At 44.2% G+C, this 17,936-nt stretch overlaps 1 protein-coding gene across 4 annotated transcripts in view; it reads left to right on the top strand.

The window, feature by feature from the left end:
• Window positions 1-17,936, top strand: part of LOC143933920 (uncharacterized) — a 325,420-nt gene that overhangs the window by 72,688 nt on the left and 234,796 nt on the right. For all 4 annotated transcript variants that reach the window (XM_077457074.1, XM_077457077.1, XM_077457076.1 and 1 more), the window contains exon 2: window positions 11,910-11,986. In XM_077457074.1, the coding sequence (XP_077313200.1) occupies window positions 11,910-11,986 (77 nt within the window). The remainder of the gene's footprint in view (window positions 1-11,909; window positions 11,987-17,936) is intronic.

Genomic DNA, 17,936 nt, shown 5'->3' with positions numbered 1-17,936 from the left:
CCAGTGGCCCCCCAAAATGACAGATTGAAGCGGGGTGTTATATACCTTCTTCCACATATACTGCACTTCTCTAGAGACTTTTGTCACAGGGTCATTTAAAAAATGACAGGCAGAGGAAGAGGCAGGCCCTTCCGCAGGGGTGGTAGGGGTAGGGCAGGAGCAACAGGCTTGAGCCAAAGTGGCAAATTGCAGAAGGTGCATTTGATTATGTTAAAGGCTGCACCAGACTTGAAGAAGAACAGGAAAGAACATTGGGGTTAACAAAACCCCGGGACTTTTAAGGTGCTGGGTAATATATGATTGATTAGGATCACAAAAGAAATAATATACTAAAAAAATTATTTTTATTTACAAACAATAAAAAAATTGGTAAACCATTTGAATAATGGGTACAATCAATAAATCCTACTGAGGTGGTAAAACACAAAACAACTAATCATTCCATAATATCTTTAAGCTTCTTCAGGAGTGTTATGGTATATAAATGAACTAGAAATTAAATATATGAGAAAAATCAATCAGAAAACATATATTTGAGTGGCAATGCACAGAAACATGTATATAGTATTAGTATAGTATATCAACAAATACATGAATTATGCTGTTTAAAGATTAATTAATAAGCTGTGATTGAACCAAACTCAACCACTGATTACATGCAAAATATATGACATGATCTAAATACAATTCATAATTAATAGATGAACTACAAAATAATGAACCAAGAACATAATGAAGTGGGTCTCCAAGGAGCCTTACTAAGATGTGCCGTTATGTAGCTTAATCAAATATCTGAACCAATAACAATATTGGCCAGCAGATGGAGCCTTAATGTCAGAATCCCGGGTAGGAATGCAAACTCATATAAATGGACCACAGGAGGGCTACTGATATATGTAAATGAACCTAGCAAAAGAAATAGTAGATCAAAACAAAATTGGGTATATCTAAATAAAGAAAAGGAAAAGTCACATATGGGGTAACAACTAAACCCCAAATGGGCATAGAGTATAACTAGGGCAAACAAATACCTCAAGTTGGTGAATAGCATGAATTGAATCAGAGGAGTCATGATCTTGAGAATGTGAAATCCTCAGAACTGTGCATATGCAGTCGTGGTTAATTTCCACAGATAGAGCTAATTCAAACAAGCAAGAATCTGGGAGAAAAAAAAAAAGAAGGAATATTCAGATAAATATATTCCTTATAGGGTGTTGATCAAAGAGACAGGTTCAACCAAGTACATACCTCTGTTGGTATCGAGTTCCAATTGAAACCAAGGAACTGCTAGATCAAAATATTCCAATCCAGTAGAATAGCTACAAGCCGGCCAGAAAGCAGGCGGTGAATGAGCCGCACTTAAGTAGTCCTCCCAGGACTGTGGGCGCATTGCTCAAAGCGTCATGCCCAAGGGCACCATGTGCATGTGCTCAAGGGGTCATCAGACCCAGTGAGAACTTCTCGGGGGATGACGCTCACAGCGTCAGCCTAATCCGGAAGTAACATGTGTGACGCTCAAAAGAGACTCACAGGGGATGACACTTGCAGCGTCAGCCTTACCCAGAAGTGACATGTATAGTGCTCGTCAGGGATAGGGAAACAGGCAAGTAAGTCAAAGATTTTATTGCCCCAAGTACGCCATCTTAGGTAATGGAAAAACCCAACCCAAGGCTATTAAATGCATATGGGCAAATAATAATCCAATAAGGACATTTAAACACAGGAGATAGGACTAACGGGCGTGCTGCTACCCTACCGAAAGGGGGGCACAAGAGGAATCGAGACACTTGATATGTCCCGTTTCCTCTGAGCCCCGGGCACCCATGTGGTCCTCCATCGCATTAAAGAGATGGATAAATGAGTCCGCATACCAAGAGAATCCGCAGAAGGATTCTGTAGGAAATCTACAGTATGCAGTGAAGTTGTTAATTGGCACAGAGGTCTTAAAGGATCTGAGCAGACAAAAAAAAAATTTGAATTAACATTTTTCCACTTTAATGAGTATTTTTACAAGAAGCATTTATAGCTCATGGCATCATTGAGTCCAGGGAATATTAGTGCCGACAGATCATAGATCCATTTAGCCTCACGCTGGAGAAGAATTTTGTCATAATCTCCCCCTCTAGGGCCAGGTGGAATGTGCTCCAATGGAAAGAAGTGTATTTTAGTATTGTCAAACCCATGATTTAAACCAACATGGCGGCTAATAGGAGTTTCCATGCGTTTTTTCAAAATAAGGGACACGTGATCTCTAATGTGGCAGAAAAAGGGCCTCTTGGTTTTGCCTATATAATAGGCATTACACTCACATTGCATGAGATAAACAATGCCAATAGATTGGCAATTGGCTGTGAACCTAGGTTTAAACATTTGTCCATTTGATAGATGGATGGATCTCGCCGCATAGATGTACCTACAGAAACTGCACCTGTGGCAGGGCCATGTGCCACAGCGTATTCCCGGAAGACTTGTCCTGGGGAAATATAGTGGCTCTGAACCAATTTGTCTTTCAAAGACTTGGAACGCCTAAAGGTAATTTCTGGGTACATGTTTAGGTGTTTAGCGACCTTCTCATCCCCCATCAATAAATACCAACATTTCGACAATAGGTCCCTTACTTGTTGATGTTGCCCTGAGTAGGTGGTAACTAAATCGGACCCCTGGTGGTGGCCTGTCCTGCCGACCACCATATATGAGAGTTTGTCTTTTTTGTTTTTTAGCCTTCAAGTAGGCCTTTTTTAAACAATTGCGACTGTAGCCACGTTGCTGCAGACGCACATATAAGGACAATGCCTCCTTTTCAAAATAAATATCCGAACTACAGTTGCGTCTGAGCCTCAAATATTGGCTTTATGGTATACCTTTTACCAAAGTGGATGGGTGAGAAGAAGTCGCATGGAGCAGAGAATTTCCAGCAGACGGTTTCCTTTATAGAGTCATTCCAATGCTGGAGTCCTGATTTACAAATACTTGAATATCCAGGAAAGTGAGGACAGATTGGTTCAGTTCGTACGTGAACTTTAAGTTATAGCTGTTGACCTTCAAACTATCCAAGAATGATAGAAGGGAATCCCTGGTCCCTGTCCAGACAAAACAAATATCGTCTATGAAACAACGCCAAACAGGTATAGATTCAAGAAAAATCTGCATGTCATTTTGGTGAAAAAAAATGGCGTTCCCAGCCCCCCAGATACAGGTTGGCATATGAGGGTGCACACTTGGTCTCCATAGCCACCCCCTGTATCTGGAGGTAACGGGATTCACCAAAAAGAAAAATATTGTTTTGAAGAATAAAGCTGAGAAGGTCCAAATTTAATTTATTTTGGACCTTCTGAGCTTTATTCTTCAAAACAATATAATATACGATATAATTTAGATTTTTCTTGAATCTATACCTGTTTGGCATCGTTTCATAGACTATTTTTTTTTGTCTGGACAGGGACCAGGGATTCCCTTCTATCATTCTTGGATAGTTTGAAGGTCAACAGCTATAACTTAAAGTTCATGTACGAACTGAACCAATCTGTCCTCACTTTCCTGGATATTCAAGTATTTGTAAATCAGGACTCCAGCATTGGAACGACTCTATATAGGAAACCGTCTGCTGGAAATTCTCTGCTCCATGCGACTTCTTCTCACCCATCCCCTTTGGTAAAAAGTATACCATACAGCCAATATTTGAGGTTCAGATGCAACTGTAGTTCGGATATTGATTTTGAAAAGGAGGCATTGTCCTTATATTTGTGTCTGCAGCAACATGGCTACAGCCACAATTGTTTAAAAAAGGCCTACTTGAAGGCTAAAAACCAAAAAAGACAAACTCTCATACATGGCGGTCGGCCTGACAGGCCACCACCAGGGGTCCGATTAGTTACCACCTACTCGGGGCAACATCAACAAGTAAGGGACCTATTGTCGATATATTGGTATTTATTGATGGGGATGAGAAGGTCGCTAAACACCTAAACACGTACCCAGAAAATACCTTTAGTCTTTGAAAGACAAATTGGTTCAGAGCCACTATATTTCCCCAGGGCAAGTCTCCCGGGAATTGCGCTGTGGCACATGGCCCTGCCAAAGGTGCAGTTTCTGTAGGTACATCTATGCGGTGAGATCCATCCATCTACACAAATGGACAAATGTTTAAACCTAGGTTCACAGCCAATTGCCAATCTATTGACATTGTTTATCTCATGTAATGTGAGTGTAATGCCTATTATATGGGCAAAATCAAGAGGCCCTTTTTCTGCCGCATTAGAGATCACGTGTCCCTTATTTTGAAAAAACGCATGGAAACTCCTATTAGCCGACATGTTGGTTTAAATCATGGGTTTGACAATACCAAAATACACTTCTTTGCATTGGAGCACATTCCACCTGGCCCTAGAGGGGGAGATTATGACAAAATTCTTCTCCAGCGTGAGGCTAAATGGATCTATGATCTGTTGGCACTAATATTTCCTGGACTCAATGATGCCATGAGCTATAAATGCTTCTTGTAAAAATACTCATTAAAGTGGAGAAATTTGAATTCAAATTTTTTTTTTGTCTGCTCAGATCCTTTAAGACCTCTGTGCCAATTAACAACTTCACTGTATACTGTAGGAAATGTAGCCTTATTCAGATTCTCTTGGTATGCGGACTCATTTATCCATCTCTTTTTTGCGATGGAGGACCACATGGGCGCCTGGGGCTCAGAGGAAACGGGATATATAATCAGGTGTCTCGGTTCCTCTTGTGCCCCCCTTTCGGTAGGGTAGCAGCACGCCCCTTAGTCCTATCTCCTGTGTTTACATGTCCTTATTGGATTATTATTTGCCCATATGCATTTAATAGCCTTGGGTTGGGGTTTTCCAATACCTAAGATGGCGTACTTGGTGCAATAAAATCTTTGACCCTTACTTGCCTGTTTCCCTATCCCTGACGAGCACTATACATGTCACTTCCTGGTTGGGCTGACGCTGCAAGCGTCATCCCCTGTGAGTCTCCGTTGAGCGTCACACGTTACTTCCGGGTTAGGCTGGCGCTGTGAGCGTCATCCCCCTAGAAGTTCTCACTGAGTCTAATGACCCCTTGGGCGCATGCGCACGGTGCCCTCAGGCATGGCACTTTGTGCGTCATTAGGAATTGGGGAGTGTTCTGTACGGCGAGCTCCTGCCCTCAATGCGCCCACAGTCCCAGCGGTGACATCATATGCCGCCGGGCTGGGAGGGCTACTTAAGTGCGGCTCATTCACTGCCTGCTTTCTGGCCGGCCTGTAGCTATTCTACTGGATTGGAATATTTTGATCTAGCAGTTCCTTGGTTTCAATTGGAACTCGATACCAACAGAGGTATGTACTTGGTTGAACCTCTCTCTTTGATCAACACCCTATAAGGAATATATTTATCTGAATATTCCCTTTTTTTTTTTCTCCCAGATTCGAGTGTAAAAAAAATGATGACACCGGATAACCCTCTTGCACAACGGTTGACAGCTGGCTTGTCAGAACCGATAGCTCGCCAACTACTGCCATATAAACTGGTGGACTCGGAAGCCTTTCGAAAATTTGTGGCCATTGGAACACCACAACGGAAGGTCCCAGGAAGGAAGCATTTCTCACAGAAGGGCATGCCATATGGCCATGTTCAGCGGCAAGTGAATGTATCTCTGGCACACAGTGTTGGTGCCAACTTGCCAAGATACATCTGACCACAGACACGTTGTTTAGCAAACACGGGCAGGGAAGGTATATATGTTTTACTGTCCACTGGGTGAACCTTCTGACTGCCTTCAAGCATGTAACCCGTGGCACCCGTGTAGTTTTGGTTTTACCACCACGGATTGCATGCAGGCCTGGCTCTTCTTCTCCTCCTTTTTTCACCTGGTTCTGCTGGGCTCATTTTATTATGTTTCTGCCACAGTTTATTCACTATTTTCCATTTATTATAATTGCTTTACATTGAGGACAGGCCAATTATTCGCTTGAGACTGTTTTTTGAATAGGGCTGTATGCATATATTGCAGCATTTTTCTCTGCAGTGATTATGAATATCAGTAGTTTTTATATTAATTAATATCCTATTAGACATGTTTGTCATTCGTTTGATAATCACACAGCTGATATATTATATTGGGTGTGTGATCAATCAACAGGGTTTTTGTATCAGCTCCTTATACCTGTTGGTATAATGATATTCGCATTGAACTTGCCCTTGGTTTTAGAACATTCGATATCGATCGTTTATTTGGTCTATTCCTATATTTACTTTTATTTTTGACCTAAGTAGACACATCCAATAATGAGATATTTGCAATCTTTCTATTATGAAACCTTTTTTGGGATGTGTCATTTTTAGGGAATATTTTTAGGGAATATTTTTTGTGCGTTTTTTTTCTCTGGTGGTTTTGACATTCAATGAGCCCCATGCATCGCCATGCACACACATTGAGAGTTTGTTTCTTTCTCTCTATTTTTGTGTGTCTGCCGATGCGTGTGAAAATATATAATTTTTTTTTTTACATACAAAATGAAAAATGTTTTTACTTATGTCATTTTTTATTTTTTTAAGTTACACCTATACTTCACCTAAGGATAAGATTTATCATGTCATTCATTTATTACCATTATGTATGCTTTCAACGTGTCAGCTTGATTATGGTGTTTTAGGTGAAAAAGGCTTTTTCCTTTCATCCATTTAAATGTTAATCTTCAGACTTTGGATCTTCACAGGTGTTTCCTTAATTGCTATCTTGTCATACACATATTTTATTCATTTGTCTAATTGCTTGTGTGTGTGTATATAGCTCTGTATGTATATTCTGCTCATTAGCTATGACTAAGCACCGTGTTCGGTGTGAAACATGTCAGTGGCTGTGCAGTTAGTCTGTTTACCAGCCTAGATGCTATGATTTTAATTACATTTTTGAAATAAAGTTGAATAATTCGGAGTGCGGCTATCCAGTTACATCTTTTCTTCTTCTTCTCCTCCTCCTACTCCATCCTCCTCCCTCTCCTCCTCGGCTGACTCCTCCTTTTCCTCTGCTAGCGTCTCTTCTGCTGCGCCGCCCAAGATCCCTAGAACCTATTCAACATGCCAGGAGAGACGTTGCCATGCTGTGCTGCGTCTGTTGTGCCTGGAAGCCAAGAGCCACTCCGGCCCTGCACTCCTTTCAGCTTGGCATTCACAGACAGATCAGTGGCTAACACTGCTCAATTTGACAGTTGGTAAAGTGGTGTGTGACAACAGTGCCAATCTGCTTAGCGCATTGATACAGGGCAAAATTACACATGTGCCATGCATGGCACACGTCTTAAACTTGGCCGTGCAGTGATTCATTGTCAAATACCCTGGGATCCAGGACATCTTGCGGCAGGCAAGGAAAATCTTGGCCCATTTCAGAAGATCTGCCATGGCTTGCCTTGCTGACATTCAGCAGCGACACAATCTGTCGGTCAGACTTCTTATTTGTGATTGCCCGACGTGATGGAACTCAACCTTCTATATGCTCGATAGGCTGCTCCAGCAGAAACGTGCAGTTAACAACTACCTGTACGAACTCTGCGGCAGAACAGGTTCTGGGGAGCTTGTTTTTTTTTCACCGCGCCAGTGGCTGCTCATGCGCGACTCATGCAGACTTCTGCGGCCATTTGATGAGATCACCAAACTGGTCAGTCGCAGCCATGGCACCATCAGTGACATCGTACCTTATGCCTTCTTTATGGAGCGTGCATTGCATTGTGTCATTAATCAAGCCGTGGAGGAGCAGAAGCAGGAAGATGAGGAAATCGCAATGCTGGATGATTTCCCAGGGGGGGGGGGGGGCTACTCTATCTGAGACAAGTCAACAACAGGAGTCTGAAGAGGAGTCAGAGGACGATGGTGCTGGGGCGGATGAGGAGGAGCAAGAAGAGCATGCTTTAAACCTTTCTGGGATCCCTGTTGTTGTGCGTGGATGGGAGAGGAGAACGAGGAGGACAACATTATCCTGGATAATGAGCAGGAGCCAGGCCACCACACCGCTTCCAGTTTAGTGCAAATGGGGTCCTTCATGCTCCAGTGTTTTAACAGGGACCCCATATAAAAAGCATAAAGGTCAAGGACCAGTACTGGGTGGCAACGTACTTAGACCCCTGGTACAAACACAAAATGGCAGAAATGTTACCACCATCACAGAGGACTGTCAGAATGGAGCATTTCCAGGCCTTGCTTCAAGAAATGCTGCATTCTGCTTTTGTGTGTGCTGGCAGAGGAGGAATTCCCACTCCCAGAGAAAAAGTTGCGGGTACCAATCCAACAGCGCCTGTAAGAAGAGGACGGTTTGAAGTCTTTCAGCCGAACCATCTACAGGTCTCATCTGGATCCAGCATCAGGGAATGCCTAGACCGACAGGTGTCCGACTACATCGGGTTAACGGCCGGTGTGGACGCTCTGAGAAGTGATGAACCCCTGGACTACTGGGTGGGCAGGCTTGACCTCTGGCCAGAGCTTGCCCAATTTGCAGTGGAATGGTTGCCTTGCCCCTCGTCCAATGTCCTGTCTGAAAGGACGTTCAGCGCAGCAGGGGGGTTTGTGACCGATAAGCGCACTCGCCTAGCTCACGACAGTGTTGACTACCTCACATTTATAAAAATGAATGAGGCATGGATCTCGGAGGAATTCAACACAGTGATCAGTAGACCATGTATATGCATAACTCTATAAACGATTTATTTAATCTAGCACATGGACCTTTTTTTACCTTTGGCTCACTTCCTTGTACAAAAAAAGGACACCATACTATATGCCCGTACCCTCCTGTTTCTCTCTCTATCTCAGTGCTGGTGTGGTGTCAGTGCTCTCTCTTCATCTCGGTGCTGGTGTGGTGTCAGTGCTCTCTCTCTATCACGGTGCTGGTGTCAGTGATCTCTATCACGGTGCTGGTGTCAGTGATCTGTCACGGTGCTGGTGTCAGTGCTCTCTATCAAGGTGCTGGTGTCAGTGCTCTCTATCAAGGTGCTGGTGTCAGTGCTCTCTAGCTCAGTGCTGGTGTCAGTGCTCAATCTCTATCATGGTGCTGGTGTCAGTGCTCAGTCTCTATCACGGTGCTGGTTTCAGACAGTGAGGGAGATAGCAGCGGAGAAGCCAATCAGCAGGCAGTGCCAGCACCATGGCTGAGGATCAGCACTGGACTGGCACCTCCGGACCACCGCAGTGGAGCCCTGCATAGGTGGGGGTAAGGGCCAGGCAGAGGGAGGGGCCAGGGGCTCAAGCACAGGTTGGCACACTGGGACACTGGCACAGGACTGCGCTGCCCTGACTGTGGCACTGATCATCTTCTGCACCCCCTTCATAGCCTGCTCTGACCTTGCCTCTCCTCCATTGCCTTCATGCGCTCCTGAATTGTCAAAATTTTAATAGATAAAAAAAGAATGCTTGTAGTTTTCAATCCCAGATTCACTTAATACCTTTGTTATGTCAGTGTCCATGTTGTGGGACTATGTGTGCACAGCTAGTAAGTATTTTGTGGCTGAAAAAATGACCTGGAGGTTTTTAAGGTTAGCCTGCCATCAAAGTCAAAAGGGTCCGCCGCGAACCTTGTGGTTCACGAACTTTAGGTCATGTTTGCAGTTCGCATCCGTGAAACGTCCCGTCGGAAGTTCGTCCATCACTACACAACACCAGCGCCAGATCAATCCACAAACAAACAAGTATCAGAAATAAAAAGGGGAAATCTTAGAAAATAACGAAATATTTAAAAAGATTAAGCAGCTGTTTAAAAAAAATAAAAAAAATACCAAACAGTAGTAAAAATATTCACTGTCAAATTGCTAAAAACAAAATTAATAAAAAAGTGCTACATAGGATATTGGAAACAATATCACAATGTGTGGTCTTCCCCACACAGCGCAGTTTATAAAAGTAGACGATACAGTAGGACAGTTCAAATTCAAAGGAGAAATGGTTATTATGAGTGTAGACTCCAAAATGTCCAGAAAGTGCACCTTTCAGCGAAATGTGAAGACAATCCACCGCATGCTACAAACTCCCCCAGGGGGTCAGACTCACCAGACTTCTCTATGTATCGGTGCATTCAAGACAACCAGGTGCCAGAGAACAGCGTCCTATCTCCTCATCATCATCACCTACAAGTATCCAGAAATGCAGAGGTTTCACAGCAATGTCATAAAATGCAAGAGAATCGGCACATAGTGTAATCTTGTTTATTTTAGACAAACCCTTCCTGCATAACACGACCCTTTAATAAGATTGCGTACATCAAGGAATAAAATCACAAGCATAAATTGTGCAAAACAAAGAGGTCGCTCTTGCTATACTCAACCATCCTAGGATGGAAAGCAAGTTTCCTTTCAGAATCTGATCTGCAGTCACTGCCGGTTTAGACAATGGAGGGCGGTGGAGCGCGAAGTGTCACTACAGAGCTGTCGTGTTGCTCACGCCCTTGATAGAGATAATATATATATATATATATATATATATATATATATATATATATATATATATATATATATATATATATATATATATATATATACATATACACCACTGCGCATGCGCCAATGTCACAATGCTGTGAGATCAGATGCCAGAGGATCGGGTGAGCCCATTTAAATGGGGCTGTTGGTGGAAACACCACAGCACCTGTTTGGAGCAGAGGAACGCCATGGAGACACCCTTGCTGGGCCTTTTGGTAAGAGATGTTGGAGACCCCCTATGTATGGTGTTTGTCCTCCAGTTTTTAATTTTATATAGTTTTTGCAATGTACCCTTTGTCTGCTATTTCAATTAGATATCTCTTGCTTTGTAGATGGGGCTTCATTTCATTGTCAGCCTGAATTTACCTCTGGCTATTCTGCTTGGAGCCCTTTCTCACATATATCTGTAAGATGATGCTACAATCTCTTTTGGGCATTGTCCGGATATTGATTTAAGGTAACCAAGACCCACATTTTTTCTACCCATAATCCCTTCCTTCCTCTTCCCATTTTCACCCCTCTCTCTTCCCCTTTCCTTCCCTTTTCCCCTTTCCGCTTCTTTTCCCTCTCCGCCCCCCCCCCCCTTCTCCCTTTCTGTTTGTTTGCTAGTCTCTCTCTGCTCCATCTTGTTTTATTCTTTTTTGTGGTATTTCAGCAAATTTTTGGGAGAGATTGAACCCCATTGCTGCATTGCTATACCTAATATAGGAATGATTTTGTCTTCTTTGGTGCCCACCCTGCGATCCCCATTGTTGGAATTGATGCTTACCTCTCTGCTCCCCTTTTTGTTAACAAACAGGATTCTGATCAATCTGTTTATCATATACATGATAGGTGAGTTTCACCATTATTGCACATACTATATGCGAGTTCCACTATCGCCATAGCTCATTAATTAGGATGCTGTAAGCTCTATGTATTATGCATTGTGTAAGTATCTAATTTCTCTTGTATTAAACTGTATCCATATATTATAAATTGTAATAAATTGTTGTTGTTTAATATCTTATATCTTGTTTTCTGTTTTTTGTATTTTCTTCTAGCCAATATATTGCCTTACAGCTACATCTTTGTCTGTATATGAGTCAACATTTGTTTACTCCTTTTTATATTTCTCTATTAATAAAATATTCCGTATGTTTTTAACAAATTGTTGTTATATCCGTGGCACCGTTAAAATCACCCTTTTCCAGTTCTCTCTATACATTTCTAATTAGGGATGAGGGTGCCTTTTTTCGCTTTGCAACAAAATTAACTTTTTTTTATGAATCGCTCTTAAAATTTTAAAGTTTATCTTCACACTAGGTAAGTATTAGTGGTTTACATATTTAGGTCTAAATAAAAGAAAATCACTCAAAGCTAGCCAAAATGTAAAACATTTAATACTTTGTCATGTTGATTTTGTTTTAAATGTAATTTAATGTAACTTTCTTAAATATTTTTGCCATTAAAGATGATGACGATGACGATGATGATGATGATGATGAATACAAAGATGGTTCACTGTGCCGTTACTGCTCATTCTGTCAGGTAAAGGTTCTAATTTACACATAGAAGGCCAGGACAATCAGATTTCAAAAGGAAAAATTATTATACTAAATTGCAACTGCAGGCCAATGTAACACAATACCCTTTCCTGACAGACTCCATGGCAGACTATGTGTGGGTTAACCCTGCCTCCTCTCCAATGCTACAGGACCCCACTCCCATAAATTTGAGCTCACCACTAGAGACTGTGTTCCTTTTTTGTCCTCTTTGGACCTATAAACAATGCACTTACATTTTTTGGACGTCCAAACCGATTAAGGTTGTTGCCGGGCATACGTCCTAGCGGTGTGACGATAGCCTAGGGACCAGCCATGAGCGGGTGTGTGCGGCTCCAGGCCTCTATGTCCAGTGGTGGGTACATCCTTTTGTATGCCCAGGCGAGAAAGTGGTGGATCGGCTGGCAGGTCTGAAGATTCTTTCCTCCATGGCAGAACGTTTTTGTATGTGAGCGTCTGTCTCCCCCTCACGTCCCCTCTTTCTTGCAAAGTTTTGTTTCTTTTGCATTTGCTTCTATGGCGCCTGGAACGCAGGTGCATTCCAGGACACGGCTCCCACTTCTAGGTTGTGACTCAGTGCTATTCTGCGCTTGCGTGATCCTGGGTGAAACCGAGGCTTGCTTTTGCTCATGTGCAGTATGGCCAGGGACCCGGCGCTCTACGGCAGGTCGCCATTGTGCAGGTATGGACTGGGCGCGGCGGTGATGTCATTATGGCTGGGAATTTAAATCCCTCTCAGCCCCTGTCATATTGGGGATACCTGTGGGCAACTTTTTACAGCTCCTCCATGTACCAGGCTTCCAGCTGAAGGTAAGCTTCAGCCTAATGTTATGATGCAGGCTCGGGGGGGGGGGGGGGTCTGAGATGGCTCTTAAAGGGGAAGGCTACACTGCATTTGCATCCTTCCTCCTAGGAGGAGTGAGTGTTCCTACAAACCTGCAGGATCATCACCTATTCGTCTGCCAGGGTGCCATGGACAGGCCATCGCCTCCGTGCGGCCAGCCCTCACGCTCTAGGTACATGGGGTGTGAGAAGAGGGGCAAGTCCACACTGGTATGGACATATCCCTAAAGTCATGTTTTATTTGCTTCTTTTTTAGCGCTCCCAGGTCAGACCGTCAGTTTACTGTCCAAAATGGCCGCAACGTCAACCTTCCTCATCAAGGTCCAGATGTGACTCTCTGCCTAGGACCCACCAGCAGAGAAGATGTTCCCATTCCTCCTCCAGTCACCACACCCACCGCTATGACAGCCACTCTGATCGCAGAGCCTGCTGGCGATCTGGGACAGAAGTCCCAGAGGGAAAGTCACTGTGTGATTCATGTTATGCCTAGGCGGGTGAGGGAAAAAGACAGAAAACCAACAAATGGAGATTCTTGTTAAGCATGTGGTGCAGCAATCCCTAAAGGTGTGGGATACAACCTGCATGCAAAGCCAGTCCACCACTCTATCTGGCTCCCTGAATGACGATGCCCGGGAGGATCCGGACCCATACCAGCCTTACAATGCCTCCCCTGGCTCTTCAGATAGCGAATTGATGGGAGATCATTTTGTCGATGGCTTCAGCTTCACCCTTGTTTTCCCACTAATTAAGGTGGTCAAAGAGGCCCTTAAGTGGGAAGATCCTTCTACTCCTCCGGCTAAGCAAAGAAAGTTCTTTAAGCACCTGGGGAAGGAACGTTCCAACTTCCCTCTCCTTTTCGAATCGAAGGATATCATTGACGAGGAGTGAAGCAAGATAGACAAGAAGACTTCTATGTCAAGCAAAACCTCCAGATTATACCCCTTTAAGGCAGAGGAAATGCCCCTCTTGTAGATGCAGCATTGATGCGACTGGCCAAACATGTCACTCTTTCTTTCTACACTGTGTCCTTCAAGGACGGGCTTGAGGGGAGAATAGACCAAGACCTCAAGAGAATTTACAGGCTAGCCAATATGGCTTGCAAACCTGCCTTGGCCCCCGTGTCCAAGGCTATGGAAGCCTGAATAGAAAATGTAGACTCCGTGCTCAAGGCGTCTCAGAAGATCTGGCCAAGGGTAAGCAGGCCCTATGATAGCACCATAAAAAAGGCAAAAAATACAGCGCTAAAAATTAAGTGAAATTACCAGTACAGAATAACCCCTCCCAGCTGCAGCTCTAAAAATGTGCGATATGCACAATGCAGAATATAGTAACAAAAAAAAGCTGCGCTAAATTATATATATCTGATGTTATATATAATTATACAATTATGAGTGCACAAACACCACCAATGCGTGATCCACCACCACATAGATGTCATGCTTACCAGAGGCAAGCTTTGTTAAAGCCTGTATAGTAGATATCAACCCAGCAACGACACCTCCGTGGACCACCTTGGTATGATCTGTGTCGCAAGAGACCTTCCGAATACCAAATCACTCGCGTCACCTCTCCTTGATCAAGCATCAATGATAAACCAGGGACAGCAGCATTTTTTATTATCTATGAATTCATATTATGTATTGTCTTTTTATTTATTTATACAGGATTAATGGGGTTATATATAACATCAGATATATATAATTTAACGCACCTATGGTCGCACCCTTGGCTCACTGATCTTGCATCTAAGCAGGCCTTTGAAGGGCCCTCATTGTTTGGTAACAAGCTGGATAGCGCCATAGCCTGAGCCATGGGTGAGAAATCGAGTTTCCTGCCCCAAGATAGGTGTCTGTTTAGTCAAAAGAAGCCTCAGCACAGAAGACGCTGTACTGAGTGTTCAAGGGAAGCACCCTCTTACAGGCCCGGCCGAGATTTCAGAAGGAATTGTAGCAGAGGTCAGACATCCTTCCAAAAGTCTGCTAAAGGCCAGGTGTCCAGTGGAAGAGAGCTGGCTAAGTCATTTTGAGATTGGGCTCAACCAGGCAGATTGGGTGGTGGTGCGTCTGCTTCTCTTCTGGCATGTCTGGTTGGCCTCGATCTCGGACTACTGGACCATCAAGATGGTCTCCATAGGCCACACATGGTCCTTCACTAGCACTTCTCCCCCCAGATTCATCTCCACCCTGCTTCCATGGTCAGAAGAAAAGAAGCAGGTGTTACTGTCCTACGTGGATTCACTGATACAAGGAGCCGCAGTGCCTGTCCCGAAAGGCGAAGAGTTTCAGGGGGTATACTCCCCTCTCTTCCTTGTGCAGAAGAAAAACGGTTCATGGTGCCCTGTGATGTTAGACCTAACTTACCTAAACAAGTTTATAACTTGAAAGTTTCAAAATGGAGACTTTGTCTAACATCGAACAAGCTGTGCAGCCAGGCAATTGGCTAATCTCAATTGATTTAAAAGATGCCTATTTTCATGTGCCTGTGGCAGAAGAATTCTGCAAATACCTCCGGTTCAGAGTTGGGCAAGAACATCTACATTTCACTTGCCTCCCTTTTGGGTTGACAACCTCACCACACATTTTTTAAAAAGCTCTTCTAGCTATAGTAGCCCTCATCAGAAAATAAGGGATACACTTGTACCACTATCTCCACGACCTCCTGCTACTGTCCCAAACGAGAAGCAGCTATTGAACCACAGAGAGCAGGTTATCACCACACTGCTCAAGTTTGGTTGGCTCTTAAACTTAGTGAAAAACCATCTGGAACCAGTTCAGTGCCTGGTATACCTAGGGGCCCAGTTCAACATGGTGGAAAGCACCATTTCTCTCCCAGTGGAGAAGATCCAAGTCATCCGAGGGAGAATCTCACAGGCTCTGAGCTCCTCACACTTAAAGGCCTCACAGTGCCTAAAAATTATCAGCACAACCGTGGAGGTTACGTCCTTTCCAGACAGGATTTCTTCCTCAGTGGAACTCAGGGGACAGCAACCAGTCCATTCACATAACCTCAATGATGAGAAATAGCCTCTTCTGGTGGCTTCAGAGCAGGAATCTGCTCACCTGCCACTCCATTGCCCCCTTCTCCTGGGTCACAGTCACGACCGATTCCTGCGGTGCTGATTGGGGAGCACTTTGCAGGTCGGAACTTGCTCAAGGCAAGTGGGATGCACGTCTTCACAACCCGGGCTCAAACGTCCTGGAACTATGGTCAGTCTGGTGTGCCTTTCAATCTTTCACTCACCTCCTGAAAGGGGAGTCAGTTTTACTGAGAATAGACAACATCACAGCAGTCTCCTATGTGAACAGGCAAGGGGCACTCGGAGCTCCACTCTACTCCAAGAAGTCAAGCCCATAATGTCCTGGGCTCAGAAAATCCTGGCCAATTCTTCAGCAATCTTAGTCCAGATTGTCAAAGCGGACTTCATGTCTCGCACACAGTTAGACAACAACGAGTGGTCTCTCCATGTGCAGACATTCGAATGGATCCTGTCCTTGGGAGTCAATCCCAAAGTAGACGTATTTGCATTCCCCTGCAACTTCAAGATCAAGAAGTATTGCACTCGGGCCGTTGCGGCCAGGCCTTCGGAGTAGACACCCTGACAGTGGAGCTTCAACAGTGCATTCCCTCACTTTCGATCATCCTCAGGTTCTTACAGAGACTCCAAGTGGAAGCAGTCGAGGTGGTAGTGATTGCACCTTGCTGGCTGAACATGCCATGGTTTCCCCTCCTGACCAAGCTCAGCTTCCAGGACCCAGTGCCTCTTACTACAAGGCCAGATCATCTTTTTCAGGGGGCAGTCCTGCACCCTTGTCCAGCATCACTAAGACTGATGGTCTGGTTCTTGAGAGGAAAAGGCTGGAATCTCTCGGCTGTGCTTCAAGAGTGATTTCCACCCTCATGAGCTCGAGAAAAGGGAGCACAAAAAAAGTCTATGGACGGATATGGGCCAAGTTCGTTGAATCCTCATCCTCTATGGGCAGATCTTTCAGGAATCCAGGAGATCAGGTTATCCTCAGCTTCCTCCAATCTCTATCCATCAGCTCTCAGAGTTCAATTTTCAGCTCTGTCAGCCTTTTCCGGAACATTATGGGTAGTTCACCCTTTAATCCAGCAGTTATTACGTGGGGCGACAAACTCAGGACCCAAAGAAGACCAAGATTTCGCAAATGAGATCTTCCCCTTGTTCTCGACTCACTGTCTGGCCTCAGTACCACAGGATCCACTCCGCTTTCTAGCAAAGATATCTCTGCAAAAGTTGCCCTCCTAGTTACCATCACTTCAGCCAAAAGGGTTTTAGAGATTGGGCCCTTGGGTCATGAAGAACCTTTGCTGGCTTTCTTTCCGGACTGGGTAGTCCTCATCCCTATACTCAGCTCAAACCCGAAAGTTACTTCAGTGTAACATGAGAACAAAGAAGTTGCCCTACCTACATTCAGGACCCGGGATCCTTTGAAGTTCATCCTCTGAATGTAGGCGAAATACTGAAGGAATACTTGCAAGTTACTTCCTCCTTTAAATGCTCTGACTACCTGTTTATCTTGCACTCAGGCAGTAACAGAGGGAAGCGAGCTTCATCCAGAACAATTGCAGCTTGGATTGTCCAGTCCACCCAGCAAGCTTATAGGGCCAAGGACTTGGCTTCTCCAGAGGTGGCCACACTCCACCAGGGGTATGGTGGCGTTGTGGGTAGCAGCCCGGCATGTGGCTCCAGACGTCATCCATAAAGCGGCCTAATGGGCCTCCATTAATACCTTTATGTCACATTATTGCATAGAGCCTGCGTCTCTATCTTCTGTAAACTTTGGTTTAAGAATGCTGCCAGCTGACAGGCTAAATAAAAAATTTTGTTGATCTGTATACCCATTATTTCCCACACGTTGTCTGCCATGGAGTCTGTCAACATTTATTTTCGATACTTACCGTAATTTTCCTTTCCTGATGGACTCCATGGCAGATGGAGTTCCCACCCATCGGTCAAAGAGTTGGCTAGTTAGGGAATGCAGTCTCTAATGGTGAGCTCAAATTTATGGGAGTGGGGTCCTATAGCATTGGAGAGCAGGTGGGGTTAACCCACACATATTCTGCCATGGAGT

This window comes from Lithobates pipiens, unplaced genomic scaffold (assembly GCF_037356315.1).
Source record: "Lithobates pipiens isolate NorthernLeopardFrog02 unplaced genomic scaffold, aLitPip1_a1.2 Scaffold_27, whole genome shotgun sequence".
Taxonomy (NCBI): Eukaryota; Metazoa; Chordata; class Amphibia; order Anura; family Ranidae; genus Lithobates; species Lithobates pipiens.
This window is presented reverse-complemented; position numbering and strand designations above follow the sequence as displayed.